This window comes from Colletes gigas, unplaced genomic scaffold, assembly GCF_013123115.1.
Source record: "Colletes gigas isolate AHSC1104 unplaced genomic scaffold, ASM1312311v1 Colletes_gigas_Sc00034, whole genome shotgun sequence".
Taxonomy (NCBI): domain Eukaryota; kingdom Metazoa; phylum Arthropoda; class Insecta; order Hymenoptera; family Colletidae; genus Colletes; species Colletes gigas.
In genome coordinates, this window is record NW_025106663.1 from 207,079 (window position 1) to 224,913 (window position 17,835).

At 36.8% G+C, this 17,835-nt stretch overlaps 2 protein-coding genes across 2 annotated transcripts; both read right to left on the reverse strand.

The window, feature by feature from the left end:
• Positions 1-7,564: 7,564 nt before the first annotated feature.
• LOC122402240 (phospholipase B1, membrane-associated-like) lies at positions 7,565-12,852 on the reverse strand. The gene is made up of 8 exons (XM_043404864.1): positions 12,731-12,852; positions 10,558-10,667; positions 10,283-10,487; positions 9,985-10,161; positions 9,739-9,898; positions 9,504-9,663; positions 9,273-9,424; positions 7,565-7,743 (listed from the first exon to the last, which is right to left on the reverse strand). Exons 1-8 carry the CDS (start codon positions 12,830-12,832, stop codon positions 7,565-7,567), a joined length of 1,245 nt encoding a protein of 414 aa, XP_043260799.1. The 5' UTR covers positions 12,833-12,852.
• Positions 12,853-14,137: 1,285 nt separating this feature from the next.
• On the reverse strand, positions 14,138-17,092 carry LOC122402263 (phospholipase B1, membrane-associated-like). The gene is made up of 7 exons (XM_043404901.1): positions 16,827-17,092; positions 16,561-16,659; positions 15,663-15,874; positions 15,359-15,535; positions 14,875-15,173; positions 14,631-14,809; positions 14,138-14,496 (listed from the first exon to the last, which is right to left on the reverse strand). The coding sequence occupies exons 1-7, from the start codon at positions 16,954-16,956 to the stop codon at positions 14,345-14,347; spliced, it is 1,248 nt and encodes a 415-aa protein (XP_043260836.1). The 5' UTR covers positions 16,957-17,092; the 3' UTR covers positions 14,138-14,344.
• Positions 17,093-17,835: the final 743 nt, after the last annotated feature.

Sequence of the window (17,835 nt, forward strand, 5' to 3'; positions counted from 1 at the left end):
TCGATTAAGCTTGACATTAACTCTATATTCGTCGCCGTACAAATTTGCATAGGCGGTCTGGGTTAACAGCGCTAATTCAGCTAATCGAGAGTCGCATTTTCGATTTTTGCTTGCCGGAATGTATCGATGTTCCAAATACTGGGGCCAAAATAGTCCCTGAATGTTCTCCGAATGGCAATCGGTGTCTGGAAAAAGAAAAAAAGGGTTAAGATAACAGACGCGTCTCTAATCCCTTCGTTTATATCGGTCCCACGATTTCCTGTGGGACCGGTTGCGCGCCTCCAGTCGCGAATCGGAGTTGGCCGAGTTCGCCCGAAGGTCGACGAGCGCCTCCACGTATATAAACCCAGCCCGAGCGCCGGTTCGCAATCATTCGATGACCGACCACGACGCTAGTCACGAGTGAACGCAATTAGTGGAGGTCGTTTGACAAATACCTACATCAGTTATCTGTGAAAAAAACAAAGTGAAACAAAGTGACCGTCTAAACGCCGGTCAAAGTGAAACCAAAGCAATCTTCCGACGATATTCGAGCACGATGTACACGAATCCGTTCAATCGCAAACACAGCACGATCCGCCAGATGCTGGATCGTCTGCTGGACCCGACGAAGAAGTCCATCAGGAGATCGGAGAGCGTGTCGAGTTCCGGAAGCGGCAGTTCGAAGGGTAGCAACGGATCCCTGAGTCGATCATTGAACCACAGAGGCGTTCTCCAATGGGGCCGAAAGTGAACCGCGGAAGAGGAAAAGCGTCGCACGGACTCTCTCTTTCCTTCCTTCGTTTTTGCTTGATCCTCTCTGCCTTCGTGAGAACGGACCAATGGACCGGAAACGAAGTTTTCCGCGATGGCGTACGAACTGGTAAAACAGGCTTTCTATCCAGTTCGACGACACGAAGCCAACGGAAGTGCCACTGGCGTCGCGATGCCAGGGCATCGCCATCGAGAAAATCGATCGTTCCTGTTCGCTCCGATTGATGATCGAAGGACCGTCCTACCGGATACTTCCTTCCACGGAACACCTCAGCCTTTCACACGGACTTTCCACAAAGGAAAACATATGCTACTCGACCAGTCTACCGTTTATATCGTAGATGAAATTACGAAACTTCGATACATTCATTGCCACAGTGTGCCATAATTGCTGGAACTTGAGTTATTCAAAGCTGTTCCACTTCACGAACAGAATCGACGAGAATGTATCTCGGCTATTCTGCGGTGCCTGTAGCCACTATTTTCATATTGCTAGTCAAAAGTCAGTATTAGACATCGAATTCGTTATCCTGAGAACATGTACTCGCGATATTTTCGCACCACACCTATAGTCTTTAACTTATTTCTTTTATATAGAATTTCCATCAAATTAAAACGTATTTATTTTATTATTATACGATGTGTTCTTCAATTTTCCTCCGTCTCCTTCATCCTCGTATCGTATTCCCATTTGACTTTTAAAATAAAGTATTCCTAGAATTTTCACGCGATGATCTTTATTATCGCTAGAGTCAGAGTTGTATAAAACATCCTCAGTCTCGTTGCGCGTCTTTTGAAATGATTATTCAAAATTGTTCGCAAAAAATAAAGCGCTTAATCATACATTTGTAAGTTTTCCTCGATTTGCGCAGGCAAACTTTTCAAACGCGTATAAATAGGAATCGTGCTGATTTAAACGGGGATTTGCATACACGATAGATCCTTCTGAACGTCGAAATCACCACGTCATCGACGATGTCCAATAAATTTTACCCAGCTCCGATTACAGCATGTGTCAAATTGTGAACATATTCCGAGCACTAAAAGTCGAGACGCATTCCAGACGTTGTGTCGTAGTATTAGATAAACAATTACAATACCAGACGATTTTTTAGTCACAACGCCAATTAGACAGTCGACTTGTTATTTATTCGTCGAAATATGACGTGTTAATCTCTTGCACGGAAAGGCAACTATAATTTGTTTCTTTTAGACGTATCGGTGTTATAAAAAATATTGATTAAACAATAATCAATAACACAACGGTCAACGGTAAAAATAACGCTGGAGTGTTTAGATTCTCCGCTGAAAAAAATATAGAATGGTCCTCGAATAGTAAATATATAAAAAAAAATAAAATGATGTAATTTTAGAGAAACGCGTGACAATTACCATAAATTAGTTTAAATTTAAATTCGTGACTTTAATTACGATTAGACACGATAATTAGCGTTAATGAAATAATTCCAAAGCGTTTATTAATGTTTCAAGGAACGACATGGTATGAATTTTTTGAATCGATCATCTTTCCGCTATGCTATAGCGCTTGTAAAAGCAATTCGATCCATTGCGCTGCGTATTAGTAGACTAGCTGTCCTTGCTAAGGAACATATCGTTGATAATGTATAACGTATTGATTGCATAATTGCTACGATCAACTGGAAAAGTGCTATTGCGCGCGCATATTTGATAGCTTGAAAGTCAGACCGCGACAAATTGCTACGCGAAACCTAATTTCTTTGTGTTTTCGATACTCTTGCAGCAGAATTAATTGGGTTAATTAGTCAGATAATTTCATGGTCAGTAAAACAGATATATTCTGCTATATTGTTCATTATACAAACTTCTGTAAATGATTAAGGCACTAAACTTGTACAAATATTTGAGGTCGAACATTATTAAATACGTGTTCACTATGGCCAGGAATAACTGAACTTGTGCAAATATTAAAGACGAGTGCTCGCTACTTACATTTAAATTGAAATGTTTACGTTTGTCAAACAAGCAAAGACTTATTCTCTAAGTGGGGGAGATACAGGTGTGTGTCGTTGATAAAATATAAATTTATGCATAGATAGTTCGATCGAAAGGTGTCATTTGACGCAAATAACCGTGGAAATAATTGTTAATGCATATTACGTTATTTTTAATATCGTGTTATTCGAATATAATCGATGTCAATAGTTTTTTTTCTGTAAGTAGAGGAAGCACGAATGCAACTTTGTTTTTCCTTTTGCACAGATTGCCGTATCATTTGATTTGCCTTATAAAATAACGTTTTACAGTGCCATGCAACAACCTATGGTTAAAGTTCATTCAAGGATATTGAGAGTCAACTACGATGCAAAATAATTTAATTCAAGGATTCGACTAAACACGACCGTGTCTTTTCCGGAAATTGGTTTATCTTTCTTTTGATCGTTGTAGAATATAATATTCGATCATGTTTTACGATCTGTGTTTATCAGAGTCGAATCGATGATGCGGTAAATTGTACACGAAATTAGTTGTTACTTGTTTATCACCGAGAAGCGTTTCAAAGCATCGTAAACAACGATAATATCGAATTGCGTACATTTGAAAACTTGTGCTTAACTTAGAAAACAAATATAGCAAAAATATTTTGTTCGTATTTCCTAAAATAATTCTGCTGCGTATGACTATTCTAAATATATATATTATTATAATTAATAGCGTATAAAGAAACAAGTAAATCATCAAAGCGTTTCATCGGTTCCTCGATGTAAATTACTTTCCCTCGTAGTTGACCTTCAACGACCTTTAACATACATTCCACGCACCTTAAAACGGTGTATTGGAATGTTGACCTTTGCATCTATTCAACATCTGCACGTCTACCAAAAAACCGTTGACGTCACATTATGTCCACTTGGAAATCAAACAAGATTAGTCTAACGCAGTGGTTCCCCGCCTTTGTTTCCTTTTTGGCAGCCTGGAGGTCGTGGATCCTTTCCCAGAATCTGCAAAAATTTACTGAAACACTATCGAGCATGTTGTTCGATTCTATAAAAATGAAACGTTCGAAAGAAGTCGAAGAATCTTTTAATTTGCAATTGTATTGCAGTACCGTGATCAAAATCGGTATCTCGAAATTATACAAAATGAAATTTATTTTCGTTGTGTTTACAGCCTCGTGGGCGGTATAGTAAGAGCCCACTTAACGCTTAGGGCACGTTCTAAAAATTTAGATCGCTCAGCGGGGTCATTGTTACCTTACGTAAATACAGATTAGGTGAAAACACAAATACTCTTACTGTAGACATAGCTAAATTTAACTGTACCTGTGCCAGTCTTCGTCTGTTTCCGGCGTCAAAGTTTTACGATCGAAAAAAATAATAATTCGTCGATTTGCTACGATATTTTACCAAGCAGGAAGGTCAAAACATTAAAAAAAAATAACTAACTAATTAACGATCTCATAAACAAACATTTTAGTAAATTATTTTGTAAAACATACGACAAATATAATATTCTATACAGCATTACTTTAATGCTATACGATGCAGAATCATACTAATGCTGATAACCTCGTCGAACTTTACGATATATATGTATACTGTAATGCAAACATGTCCGATTCTTGACACTTGCCATCGTATAATTTATTTCATCCATTAATAGAACAAAGAAATAGAAAAATATCATTTTTCATAACACGTACCGTCGATGAAAATTCCAGAAACTATGATGCAACAGTCCTGGCTAATCTTGATATACAAAATACATTCATTTTCTCCTTAAACATACGTTATTATGTAATTATAAATTGGCAGTTATAATAATTAAGGATGGGGGGTAATTTAAAATAATTGTACCAATAGAAAAAATTCTTTTTTCACCTATAAAACTAACAGTTTAATAATTATTTCGAATAACTCTTTGTAATTTTTATACCAGTTGTCGATGATTTATATGTGCGCGTAATAACGGTGCTCTGCTAATTAAACAATGAAACAAAGACAAAGAAAGAAGCCTGAACAAAGACAAAGATTTCTATTGTTACTCTAATCATGTTGCAATATTATTAATGGAGGGAAGGAGCTCCCATTGAACGCTAATTGTGCATTTAAAAATCGAAGCACGTACGTTGATAATGGTAGGTTTCAGACGCTTCAGCTAAGAGAAATAGGAAGATTATGAAATGATTAAATAATAATACATCGTGTGAAAGTGAAATGCAAAGTAAGGAGGATTTTAAATGCAAGTTAAATGTATCTGGTGTGCAAGCAGCGCCATTTTGTTTCGGAGACCAAGAGGTTACGGCCCGGAGAATTTTATCTCGGTTTGCAGACTAAACAGCTTGACCTCCGTATGCAACACTAGCTAAATAGTTTAGTATTTTTTAACTAAGAAACGAGTTATAATAGTTACTTGCAAATGATTATATTGCGTAGAAAACGAAGTAGTAAATTTGCAATTATCTGTCATACTTTGTCCTTGTCGAAGTCGTAGTTACTGGACCGCACAAGAAGGTGCGTCTAATCAGGCGTGTATAATCGTTTCCTCAAAGAAAGGAATTGTATATAAACAGGAAGAAGAATCTTGAGTTCAGAGAAGCTTGAATTAGTCTGCAATTACGTTTTATTACGCCTAGCTTAGTTGTTTTTCAATAACATTGTAATTTTTTAGCACGTAAACATGATAGAAGCATCTCGAAACATTTGTTACGAGTCCTGTATCAAAGATTGATTATTTTTAAAGTGAAAGGGCGTACAAAGAGAAGTAACTCCACATTTTTAATTATTTAATATTAATATTTACCAAGTTAAATGCTTCGAGATAGTCTTGTGCGTTCGACGCCATGCAAAGGACATTTCCATATGCAAATTAGGAGGTCATAAGGAAATGTTGCGTGATAAATTACGTTCAATCGATATAGAATGTGCACTGATAGAACGAAGTGTATTTAGGAATCCAGAGATATGTATTTTTTTTAAAAAGCTTAGACACTGAGAATATTTTTCGCCTTCTGGTCGTGTATACTATAAAATTGATAAGATCGAAATCGTTAAGCCGAAGTAAAGATTAATGCCGTGTGTCGCCAAGGCTAATCTTAATGGATCTATTGTGCTAATATCAATCGATCGCGACATTAATTAATTAATTCCCAAGCGATTAAGAGTTAAATACCCGATGACACTTTGACATTTCATTGAAGATGAATGTTCTCAATTGTTTCACGATTTACGAAGCTTTCGATAAGTTTGATAAGGAATGTGGGCCAACCATGGTCCAAATTTATCACTGTCAAACTGTTTCGACAGCGTACAATACGATTCGATCAATTTTTACAGGAGCAAGTATTTTTAAATTAATATTTTCACCGTGTTATTTGAAATTTTCTACGGTGGAATTTAAATGGTCGGCGTGACATAATTGGCGATACCATAATCGGAGTACATTTTAAAATGCATCTTACCAAACCTGTTGCGTGGCACAAAAATAGTGATTCCCTTGCACATTGCGCAGATCAAGTATTACCACCAGATTTCCGATAATCGATTGGAGGACAAAATGGCTACGTTCTTTTTCATACTTGACGCCGTTTGATTACTGTTTTTGGAAATAATTAAAAACGAAGTCATTGGTACAATGCAATACAAGACTGGGGAAAATTTCGAATACTTCATAGATACATAATTAAATACTATTTTAATAAATGTTTACATCTTTATTATTATCACACAGTAGATTATTTCTAAACATACATTGTTTTTAATCATTTAGTACAGTAACTTTAGTCCACGCTTAAAATTGATGCTCGAACGTGTCTCGGTGAATTTTTATAGAATTTGCACGCCATATCTGAAAGACGGTGTGTAATCCCAGGGTTAATTCAGGAGCCAGAAAGCAGTATCTCGGTCTATACTCCGTAAAAGAAAGTATGGCTAATCGAAGGTCATTCTTCGACCTTCGTTATCAATGTCTCGAGGTCAAGTTCCATTAACGTCTAAAAGTGTTCTCGAAAGTATATGTGTATCCTCGGTGATCGTTCCTTTCACGAGACATCTGACACCATTCGGTTGAATAATCGGTTTTTACGCACACATACTCGTCACTGATTTAATTTCACAGTCAATTGTTGCCAATTGTTAACAGCAAGAAAGCTACATGTTGCAGATATTGAGGTTTCATTGATTATTACAATAAATCGCAAGAAAGACTGATAGTGACAATATTTACAAAGATAGTCATAATACCATTAAATGAACGACAATCAATTTTTATTCGAGATCAAAATTAATGTTACCAGTGTGCATAATACAAATTTCTTTCTTTTTCAATTCATTTTTATTCTACAAAAAACAACTAAACGAAACTACGTATCTTACATAGCTACGAGGTACTAAACTCTTGGTTGATTTTGCAATGCAACTGGAGTCAACTATCTGGCACAGACAAAGTTATTTTTATTCGTCGGGATATTCTATTTACGGCGAATAGAAACGAACAGTAAAGTCACAGAAACACATTATAGGCACATTTCATAGGTATGTCACTTAGAATTAGTACATCACGCTTTCACGTAATTATTTAGAAACGTACAGTGTTTTAAAACGCGTAACTGACCTCGAAAAAGTCACAATTACGATCAAATTCTACCACGAAAATCATTTAAACACGTTAAGCAATGTCGTTTCTTCAATTGTTTATACGTTTTTCGTTGTCAGATGCCATTTTTAAGACACTGTAGCGATGCTGGTGGGGAACTTTCCATTCTGATCGCGTCCAAGTCCGTATCAGTAATTATCACAAACGAAAGCATCGATACAAATGATCTTTCTATCCGTTATCTTGGCACGATCTCCTCCTGGCTTCCTGTCATTTGGAAATGCCTTGAATTTACGTTTGTAAAGATATATGGCGCCCTTTCTGTCGGGCATAAAATCCTTTCGAATATTTCAGGCAGCCCTCGATCCGTTTTATTTCCAACTGCTTCCAGCATGTTGTTCCAAAGAAGGTTCGCGGCTGTAAAGAGGGCAGAGAAAACGTAGAAGAATTTATAAATTGAATATTTTAGTCGAGAAAGTAATCGTTAGCCTATCATTTTTCTTTATATCAACGAGTAATGTTTGCTAGTAATTTCTGGAATAAATTATTGGAATGGTCACCCTATTCGTAAAAGTGTCGAGTAAGTTTTTGTACGACTCGTTCTGAGAAAACGATAGTGCAAACGAGCTGCTAAAGAAATGATTTAGTGCAAATATATGAGCAGGAATAATACCAATAATCTAATCGGAATTTGTTTTTTCAATGAGAAATTAACAGGTTATTCAAATTTCTTGATTAATCGACCGGATGGGCACCTCCTTTGTGCTGTATATCTTAATTAATAAAAATTCTAGCTACTGAAAAACTGAGAGTCATTATTGCGGAGCTGGTAAGATAAACGTGACCAGTTCCATAATCACGCAAAATGTTTTTTCATCTTCAGGGCAATTTAAATGCGTTCGTGCAATTTAGTTATAGATTTCAAGTCTGTCATTTGTATTTAGATTTTTACTAAAAATTATTCCTGCTGTTATTCATGTTTTATTGTTTTTATAACAAACCAATATTAAATAATAATGACAGTTATTCGGTGACTCGTTCAATATAGTCCTTTTAAAACGATTCGAAATTTTTTAATTTCATCGAAAATTTCACACCTTCTCGAATTTTTTTCTCGAAAATGGGTAAGATTTCGATGGTATGTCTATTGACATAAAATGATTGTAATTGACCCCCGCAAACGAAAATAATTTTTTTAGAAAGATTTGAAAAATTTTTTTTCGCCGAAAAATTTCACACCTTCTCGAATTTTTTTCTCAAAACTGGCTAGGATATCGAGGATATGTCTATTAACCAAAAATGATTGTAATGGACCCCTGCAAGTGAAAATAATTTTTCCAAAACGATTTGAAATTTTTTTTCCCGTCGAAAAATTTGACATCTTCTCGAATTTTTTTCTAGAAAACGGGTAGGATTTCGAGGGTATGTTTATTGACCAAAACTGATTGTAATTGACCCCTGCAAGTGAAAATAATTTTTTTAAAACGATTCGAAATTTTTTAATTTCATCGAAAATTTCACACCTTCTCGAATTTTTTTCTCAAAACTGGCTAGGATATCGAGGATATGTCTATTGACCAAAAATGATTGCAATTGACCCCCGCAACCGAAAATAATTTTTGCAGAACGATTAAAAATTTTTTAATAATTTTTTAACGAAGCCTCAATCAATAAATTGATATTTTTGATTTTCGTCTTATTTTGGTCTCTAGAATCTCCCATTAAAGTGTTTCCTATGGGTGGCCGAACACTCTGCATGTACAGCAATAGAATGTGGTTTGCAGTTTACTGCAATACCGACGCGTTCATTAAATAATTGCAGCGCCTGGCGATATGCAACCGTTTATACACGCTTGTATAGAAACGAACGAACGTTGGAAGGCGCAACCGTAAATATAGATTCACTGGTATTGTTTATTAGCCTGTTTATCGTTTAATATTCTCACCCAATGCGTGGCCCTTTTGACTGAAATGAAAACAATCGTGCGTGACTAAAGTAGGATCAATTGGCGATGCTTTGCGTGGATCCGCATTTGGAGCATTAAATAATTTCATAAACGGTTGCAATACTACTGTAAAATCTGCAGACTTATCGTATCTGAAATAGAAAATAACAGTTACGTTTCATTGTTCGTCTAATAGTGATTAAAATTAAAATTATTTTTATTAGACGATACCTTCCAGAGTAGATTAGATTTTCTATGGCTTGCTGATAAAAATACGCCATTTTTGATGCAGTTATGTCCGGTCGAGTACCCTTGTGCATACAAGCGCAGTAAAGTGGATGCAAAATATTGCACATAGCACTTCGTGGAACTCTAACAGAGACTGTGACGTCTAAGAATAAAAGAATTCAGTGATTAATAAAGTCGACAGCCGAGTTTGATCGCAAAATTATCGATGATACGTCACCTATAACTGGCACAACGTTGACTAGAGTTCGAGGTAGAGTTATTTTCAAAAAATCCAGAGCTCTTCGCAAATGGAGAGCGTATCGAGCTGGTGAAAATTGTGTGGGACTATAGCATTGAGCGGAGCAAATATCGTTTGCGCCAAAGAATATCGTTACGAGCTGCAATATGCATAAATATTTCAAGATTCTGACACTCGTGTGTCCTGTAAAAGTCTTGGCTTATATTTAATTAATATTTATGGTACCTTCCACTGCTCGTTCACGTTTACTTTGGCGTCGTTTCTGATTCTTTGAACGAGGATTCGTGCTTGTTGCAGTGCATCTTCGGTAGCCGCGACAGGAAACGCGATGTTTAGCTTGGCTTTCGACGAGATAAATTCACCCGTACCCGTGGAGTAGCCAGTTAAATTAGGATTGAACATCTGTTATAATAATTGCCTTGGATCAGTTTCGATTGTTTTCATTTCGCATATGGAATATCGAAGACACTTATGGTTTATGGTTTCGCTAACAAGTTGAGTGCACGTTTAATGCGATTAATACCTTCAGTAAATTAGGAACGGTTAAGAACCGTCTCCAATCACCTTGACCGCCCACGCACCAGCTAACTCCGCGTGCTTCTATAAATGTTCCTATTGCAAATTCTTCCAAAGCTCCACTTCCGGCTATTAACGAATCGCCGAGACCACCGACGATATCTATGTCGCCTGGTCTCAGGCGATGCACATTATCAGGCGTCGATAATGATCTGAAACAAAATTTTCGAATATTTATCGAACCTGTTATTTAACCATTTTTTTGCAATTTTATTAACGCACCTCCCTAGTCGAGTGTTGCAGGGAAATGGAAAATGATCCGGAAGTCGAGGCTGACTTCTTATTCCACTATACGTTGCAGGATACGTTATCCCATGTTTAACAACATCGTTCTAAAACAACGACCATTGTTTTATGTTTCCCTGTTTAGAATTGTTAGTTTTATTCGTTGCATTGGCAATGGATTCTGGTCCATCGAATAATAGGTTTCTCGAAAGGCATGAAAGTTTCAAAGCGTGTGCTTTTTCCGGTACACAGCGCGCGTAGTTCCATCAGAATTTAAGTCTCCGTCGATCGTCGGCGAAATACGAGATTAGCACGACGAGCACGTCGTCGTCGATGACTTTCTTTCATTTGCATTCAGCCGCGCCGTGGCTTAAATACCGTCGCATATAAATAATTTACCGACAAAGTGTGTCGCTTCTATGAAGATTCGAAATAACAACTTGTAAACAAAAGTGCATCGATCGATGTGTCAGAAAATATACGTCGAAATTGCTTTGACTTTCATTCTGATAACAAATCTTTCTCTAATCTTTGCTATTGCAATTTCCTCTTTCGAAAGTGTTTTCGTATCATCGTTAATATTTTAATAAAGAGTGAAACGTAAAGCCTAATCGATTAGAGACACCGAGATCGACCATTCTTTCAAGTCTTTCGAACGAAAAGAAAAGTTCTGGCCTTTCTCCAATTGTTCATCGTGCAAAGTATCCTTCTTTCCACCCCGTCTAGTCGTTCTTCCGGTTTTACGTAACATAGGTCTTCGCATTGTGCTAATGCACCGCACTCTGGATTCGTCATCGATTAAACTTGGGTTTTTTTTTTCATGTTGGCAAGTTTAATTAACTCATTTGTAACGAATGGTATTATGCAAATTTGATTTAATAGTTTATTTGGCCAAATAGACTGTGTTTAGATTGAATTTAAAATGGAATCGAAAAGTCCTTTACTATTTAAAGCAATTGATTATTTAATATAAACTTATTTTATTAAAAGATTGCCTTAAGCAAAAATGACTCAATGTCAAGGGTAAAATCTATCCTCGAAGATCAATTAGTTTCAATTATATTTTCGATCGCGACGTGTCTTGTATAACTGTGGAACGTTTTTATCGTTCATTGTTACAGTTGTAAATATATATACTTAGTTATCAATCGCATGCGAAGTTACACAGCACTATTCCAATATCCAACCTTCGAAAACAAATTTATTAAATATAAACAATTAAATTTTTGCAATGGAAATAAATTCATACGAAATTTTCAGCCGAATATTAGTCGAAAAAAACAATATTCTCCACTGATATGACAGATTGCAGCTGTTTGGTAAATCGAAAACAAAGAGTTCAAATTGGAAAATGGTTTGTTTGATCGTTTTTTTTAGATATTTCGTTTTGTTATAGTTACGATTAGAAATTATCCAATTTATTAATGCACTCCATCAATTATGATTTCTTTTTGATCCACGAAAATCTATCAGTGTCGATTTTAACCCTCGCGATTAAACTGTTACAAACAATCACTGCACATACGACGTCCATTTTACACATTTTGCGGGAATTATAATATGCAGAGAAACGTCCGTTCACTATGAATATCGGTATAAGACTGCAGCTCAAGGCTACACATAGTGAGTTTAGACTTTGCACCATAACTGAATTCTGGAATAAGTAAAATTTCCCCTACCCAAGTACTTTCAACCATAAGGTATATTGCAAAGCCTTTCCAGTCCTTTTTCACCCTACGAGCGTATAAAATATGATTCTTAAGGGTTTAATTTTGATTAAAGTAGCTTATGAACCGCCTAATCTTAATAATTTACATTTGCACCGTTTATGTTTGAGTATTTCTGCTCAGATGCATTAATAAAAAGAAAATTATAAGAATCAAGGCACAGAGAATTATAAAGCATCAGGATAACGGCACATTAATTGGCTCTCGAATCACGTTTGACTCTTCGCGTAGTATAGCTTGCATGCTAAACCATTTTTGGCCAGCGATCGCTATTGTTGGTCAGATGGCAAACCGAATTAGCCAACAGTGATGAATTGGATCCATCGTTACAGTGAACTTTCACCATTACTGGAATACCCAAGATTTCCCCAAAATTTCTAAACCATTTCTGCCGTTTACGTATCCGTTTTTTAACGTTAATAATCCTTACCAAGGAGACTCACCCTTCCCAAACGAAAGATGCTTCTTAAAAAATCCGTGAGGGATCCTATGACCGTTGGTGCTATAATAAGTACCAGCAGCAAACGCATAGTCTCCATTTTCATGGCGATTTTATCCTCTTTGCAGAAGGTAGATCGAAAATAATTCAATTATTTTTACGATCGTTCCTCTTTTTTTCATGCTCCTCGAGAATTTGTCGCTTACGAGGATATATTTCAACTTTCTCCGCTTCCTTGACGTCGGTGCATTTGTCGAGAACCTCGAACCTTGAACCTGAGCAATTTTCACAAGTTATTGCTGCCCAAGTACTTGAAATTCAAACCAAAACAAATTCACTTTTTCCCAAATCGAGTCAAGCATTCGAGCATTTATTTAGCTTTAATATTTAGTCTCTGCAAAAAATTCTATTCGAATGCTCGAATTTTAATGCCAATTTAAAATTGCATTTTAATTGTTTACATGGAACTACATTAATAATAAATTAGGATGCATACCGCGTAAAACTTTCCTTTATTGTCGACCTATTTCCTCCAAGCAAACGTGAAATTCGACGAACAGGATCTTTCTTTCAGGTTCACTCGAACAGCAAAAGTTGAAAAACTTGAAAATATATTTCAGAAAAAAATTACGATAAAAATAAAATTTAAATTATTTGTTATGGTAACTGTTCCAGTAATTGGACAGTTAAGAATAAATAAAAATAGGATGTTGTGTCCCTTAGAAATGAATTGAAACGATCGTGTGTACGATTGTTATTTTTTAATAAAATTCAATTATTACGCTATTAAATAAAATAACGAATTGTTCGATTAATAGAGCAAGTACCTTATCGTCAGTCTCAGCTGATCGCAGTAGTGTGGTCAACAACTTTTCCGCCAGTTTCGAATTACTTTTCTTTTAAGGATTCCGTTAACGTACACTTTTTCACTGTTTCGTTTTCTCGCACGACGCAAAGCAACGAAGTGACACTGATCACACGTGGAGCACAATTTGTCTTTCATGGATGATCATTTAGTATCAGCGAAAGATTGAGCAGAACATGAATGAAGACAGCTGAGGAAAGAAGTAAACGTAACCATCGATGGGGCCCCTCTACTTTTCTGTTCAACGAAACACGCACGTTCTTTTGTATTCTTACGCGGTAGTAAAGTCATCGTACGTGAGTAAGAGTGGCGAAACTATAATTCGTCTTGAGACCATCGGTATAGTTACTATAATAACCGTGAAAACAATAAACGTTCCAAAAAATGGCCAGTTTGAGACGAAGTTAAAGTTTACATTATTCGAAAAAATATTGGCCACATTGTTAAAACATATAACAATACAGTACAACCAAGTGTTCTCGTTATCTTTATTTAAATGTCGTACACAAAATAGTGATGTATAAAATAACAATTTAATTTTCATTAAATAGGAATAAATATTGCTTACAAGTACATATAAATAAAATTGTTTGCTAAGATGGCACTTTGACATTACTATACTAAAATTTAAGAACATTTCGATTTATTTTGATAGACAAAATTGATAATAATTTAATGAAAGCATGATGCATGAGACTCGGAATGCGGAAAACTTGCAACGAAAACGTTTAGTGTGTTTAAAGAAAATTATTATTATCGTAGCTTGTTGTTCCTGCGTGAATTTTCACGCGTCATCAGGAATGGTTTCTTCGTCGTTGGACACAAAAACCTTTCGTATGGTGTGGTCCAATGTTCAGTCTTATTCCCATAAGGTTCTAGCAAATTGTTCCAGAGACCATTGGCATCTGTTTAAAAAAGAATTTATTAACGCTAAAACTATTACAAATGGCTTCTTTTTTTAAGATCTAGCTAGTATCATGAAAAAGTCATTTTTAACCCTCTGGTATTACTAGCATTAAATTAGTATGATTGAACTTACATAATGCGTTGGCCTTTTGGCTTACGTGGAAACAATCGAAGGCAAGATACGACACATCAGAGAATCCATCGTCGGCAAGAGGTATGTTCGAATATTTCAGAACAGGCAAAGCTTCAACCGTGAAATCTTTTGTATGGAATTCTGAGTAGTCAGCAATCTCTTCTTCCAATTCCTGCCATCTGAGAGAAATAAACAATCGATAATAATTAGAACAAACTGCATATAATATCCAACCGATGCAAACCTTCTTATTACGTCATAGTAATTCGATTTCTGGTTTCGAAATTGCAATGCAAACAGGCAGGGGCATTCGAAGGTAGTTATCGTGTAACACTTGAACGAATCTCTCCCTTCTCGTGTGTCGACGAGCGCTTTCAAATGAGGCGGCAAAGCTAGAATAACGAAAGTCCTTGGCAGATTATCCCTCAGTATTCTCAGAGTGTTGATTAGATCAATTTTGTGGTCTTCTAAAATGGACCACGGCGATGGCAGCTCGCACAAGTTGGTGCAGAAGTCGTTGCTACCGATCATCAACGAAATCAGCTGGAATTTATTAGTGTAGATTTAGAAACGTCGTTCCATAGTGAAGTTGAAGACAGTTAGAACCATTGTTTTATTAATAAATCTTTATTTTAATCTGATTTTAACTTGTCGAGCGATTGCAGTTGCAAGTAGAAGGGTTGTACGTACTCTCGTTGGAATGAATTTTTCTTACTTGAAACACGAACCTTCCACTGTTTCTCAACGTTTATCCTGGGGTCATTTTTCATTCTGTTGATTAGATATTTAGCCATGAAGGGCATGTCCCTGGACATCGCGCCAGGTTCGGCGACATTCAGCTGGGAATTTCGATGAGAAGTTTGAGAAGTTCCTTGCGCGTATCCTATTAAATTCGGGTTGAATTCCTGCGTATGTAACAATCAGTAAATATTTACAATTCAACATACAGAGATTAACAAATCGATATAGTTTTAAACTGTTTCAATTGAGGGAAAATTGATTTCTTAGACGGAGGATGATCAATGAACGTACTTTTAGAATATTGGGGAGCGTCAGATACGTTCGCCAGTTTCCCTCGCCGCCGATACTCGCCGTGACGCCTCTGTTTTCAATTACGACCTGTAATAAATTAGTTGAAAATATTCCATTACCAGCCGTCAATGAATCGCCCATCGCGGCGATCACGTCTATGTCACCTGGCCTCAAACGATGAACCGAATCGGGCACTTCCGAAGACCTGCCACCTAAAAGCAAGATCAAAGAGCAAACAATGCAAAAGAGAACCCCAAAGAGCGATGTGCAATATTTATAAAGCAAAAAGATTGCTAAAGCTAGAGCAAAAGTGTGAAAGTTTCGAAAGGAAATGTACGACGATCGTAACAAAGAAAACGAGCCTGCTTACGAGGTAAAAAATTCATTAATCCGTAGAGGACATTGATCGAAGTAATAATTTTTCGCCATTCTTGGCGAACGGATTAGTTGTTGCTTTGTCTATCTTCTGCTAGACCTTTCACAATGATTTCCCGAATAATTATTGTTTGAATCACTTTCTGAATAATTCCACGGGGAATGAAAGATCGTCGTGCGAAGAAGACAAAGAAGAAGTGCATTAATTAGGTTGAGTATTTGATATGGCACCGGGGGCCTTGAAACTCGTTTATCACAAGCTTTCTCAGCGTACATCGATTAAGTAGCTGTTGTTTCCTGATTCCTTAATGTTATTTAAGAATTTTTCTTGAATTTCGAGTGCAAAATCTCCGTCACTTTTACTTTACGAAACTGCAAAGCAGTTAAACAGATCGGAATTCGTAATCCGCTGCCATTCGGAGAAACTAGGGTAAACGTAGAGAATAGAAACACCTTAACGAGTTTAAAATCCTTAAATGTATAGATTTAAAAAGAAAAATGGAAAATAGTAAACTTTACTTACCTGTTACATTGCAAGGAAAGGGAACATTTGGAGGAATTTCTTCCTGAATTTTTTGCTCACGATTTGCTAGAAATTTTCGCTCTTGCCCTTCCGCGTTACCTGCAAAATGCATAACAGTGTGGCTTATAAATTTGTTAATAGAATTAATGAAACGTGAGCTTCGTGGAGGGTTGTCTCAACCCCTACGTATGATAATTCGTATCTTGCATCTAAAAATTTCCCATAAATGTTCCCCAAAATGAATGTTTTGAAGCTTGTTGACGTACCGAAAACTCGAAAGATCAGATTACGAATTTCACGGTAGAGACGCAGGTTGTCCGGCGTGTCTAGAGCTGTTTTTTGCGAGGCTACCAGCAGGCAGATATCCAAAACAAAGCACAGGTGGAGTTTCTTCATGTCGATCGTACGAAAACGCGAACTGCCTACGCGACAACTTGAATTTTTTACCGATCGGCACGAATCGACGACGCTGAACAGGTCCGAAATGGTCGCGTTTCCTTTCAGCGGTTTGCCGTGATCTGAGATCGAAATACTCGCGGAACAATACAAAACTGCCGCGCTGGCTGCTGCGTGCACGTATCATCAGCGACCTTGATTGTACCATAGCCGGTTCTGTGTTTCAATGATCGCTACGAAGGTCGCTAGTTAGCATCGGTCTGATTGAAAAACAAAAAAAGTCAAAGACTCCGGGCGATGCTAGTCCGCAAAAGTCGGCTCGTGAAAATAACTGGACATCGACCTCGCGTATTTTTTTTCCAATTTTTTTCTTTTTTTTTTTAACCACCGCTCGTAATCGTGTCCACACGATCCTCCGCGTCTTAAACGGATCTCTGTTTGCGCGAGTTGACGTCAGGACGCGTGAGAAACAGTTACGGAACTCCATTATCTGATGGTATAATCTGAATAGTTTGCCCATAACGACCGATGAAACTTTGAATCGAAATAAAAAACGATCTGATGCTCGTCGTTTGATTTTGGAATAAACAGAGGACTTAAAATAGCTCCGCAAACAACAGTTCTAACGACGTCGACTTGGAAGATCTTGATGGTCGGTTGACACCTGGCATTTCTTGTGCATTTCAGGCACAAAACCAAAAATCACACCACAAAGTAACTTTTTGTGGACGGAACGATATCATCTCCGCAAATTTGACAATTTTGCTAAACGACAAAATTAATTTATTAATCAATCGAAGGCTTGCTCTAATGAAACGACGATAGGAAACGGAGATATGCTAAGTCGCTGCTGCTAACTTCGTCGTTTCCGCGTGTTGC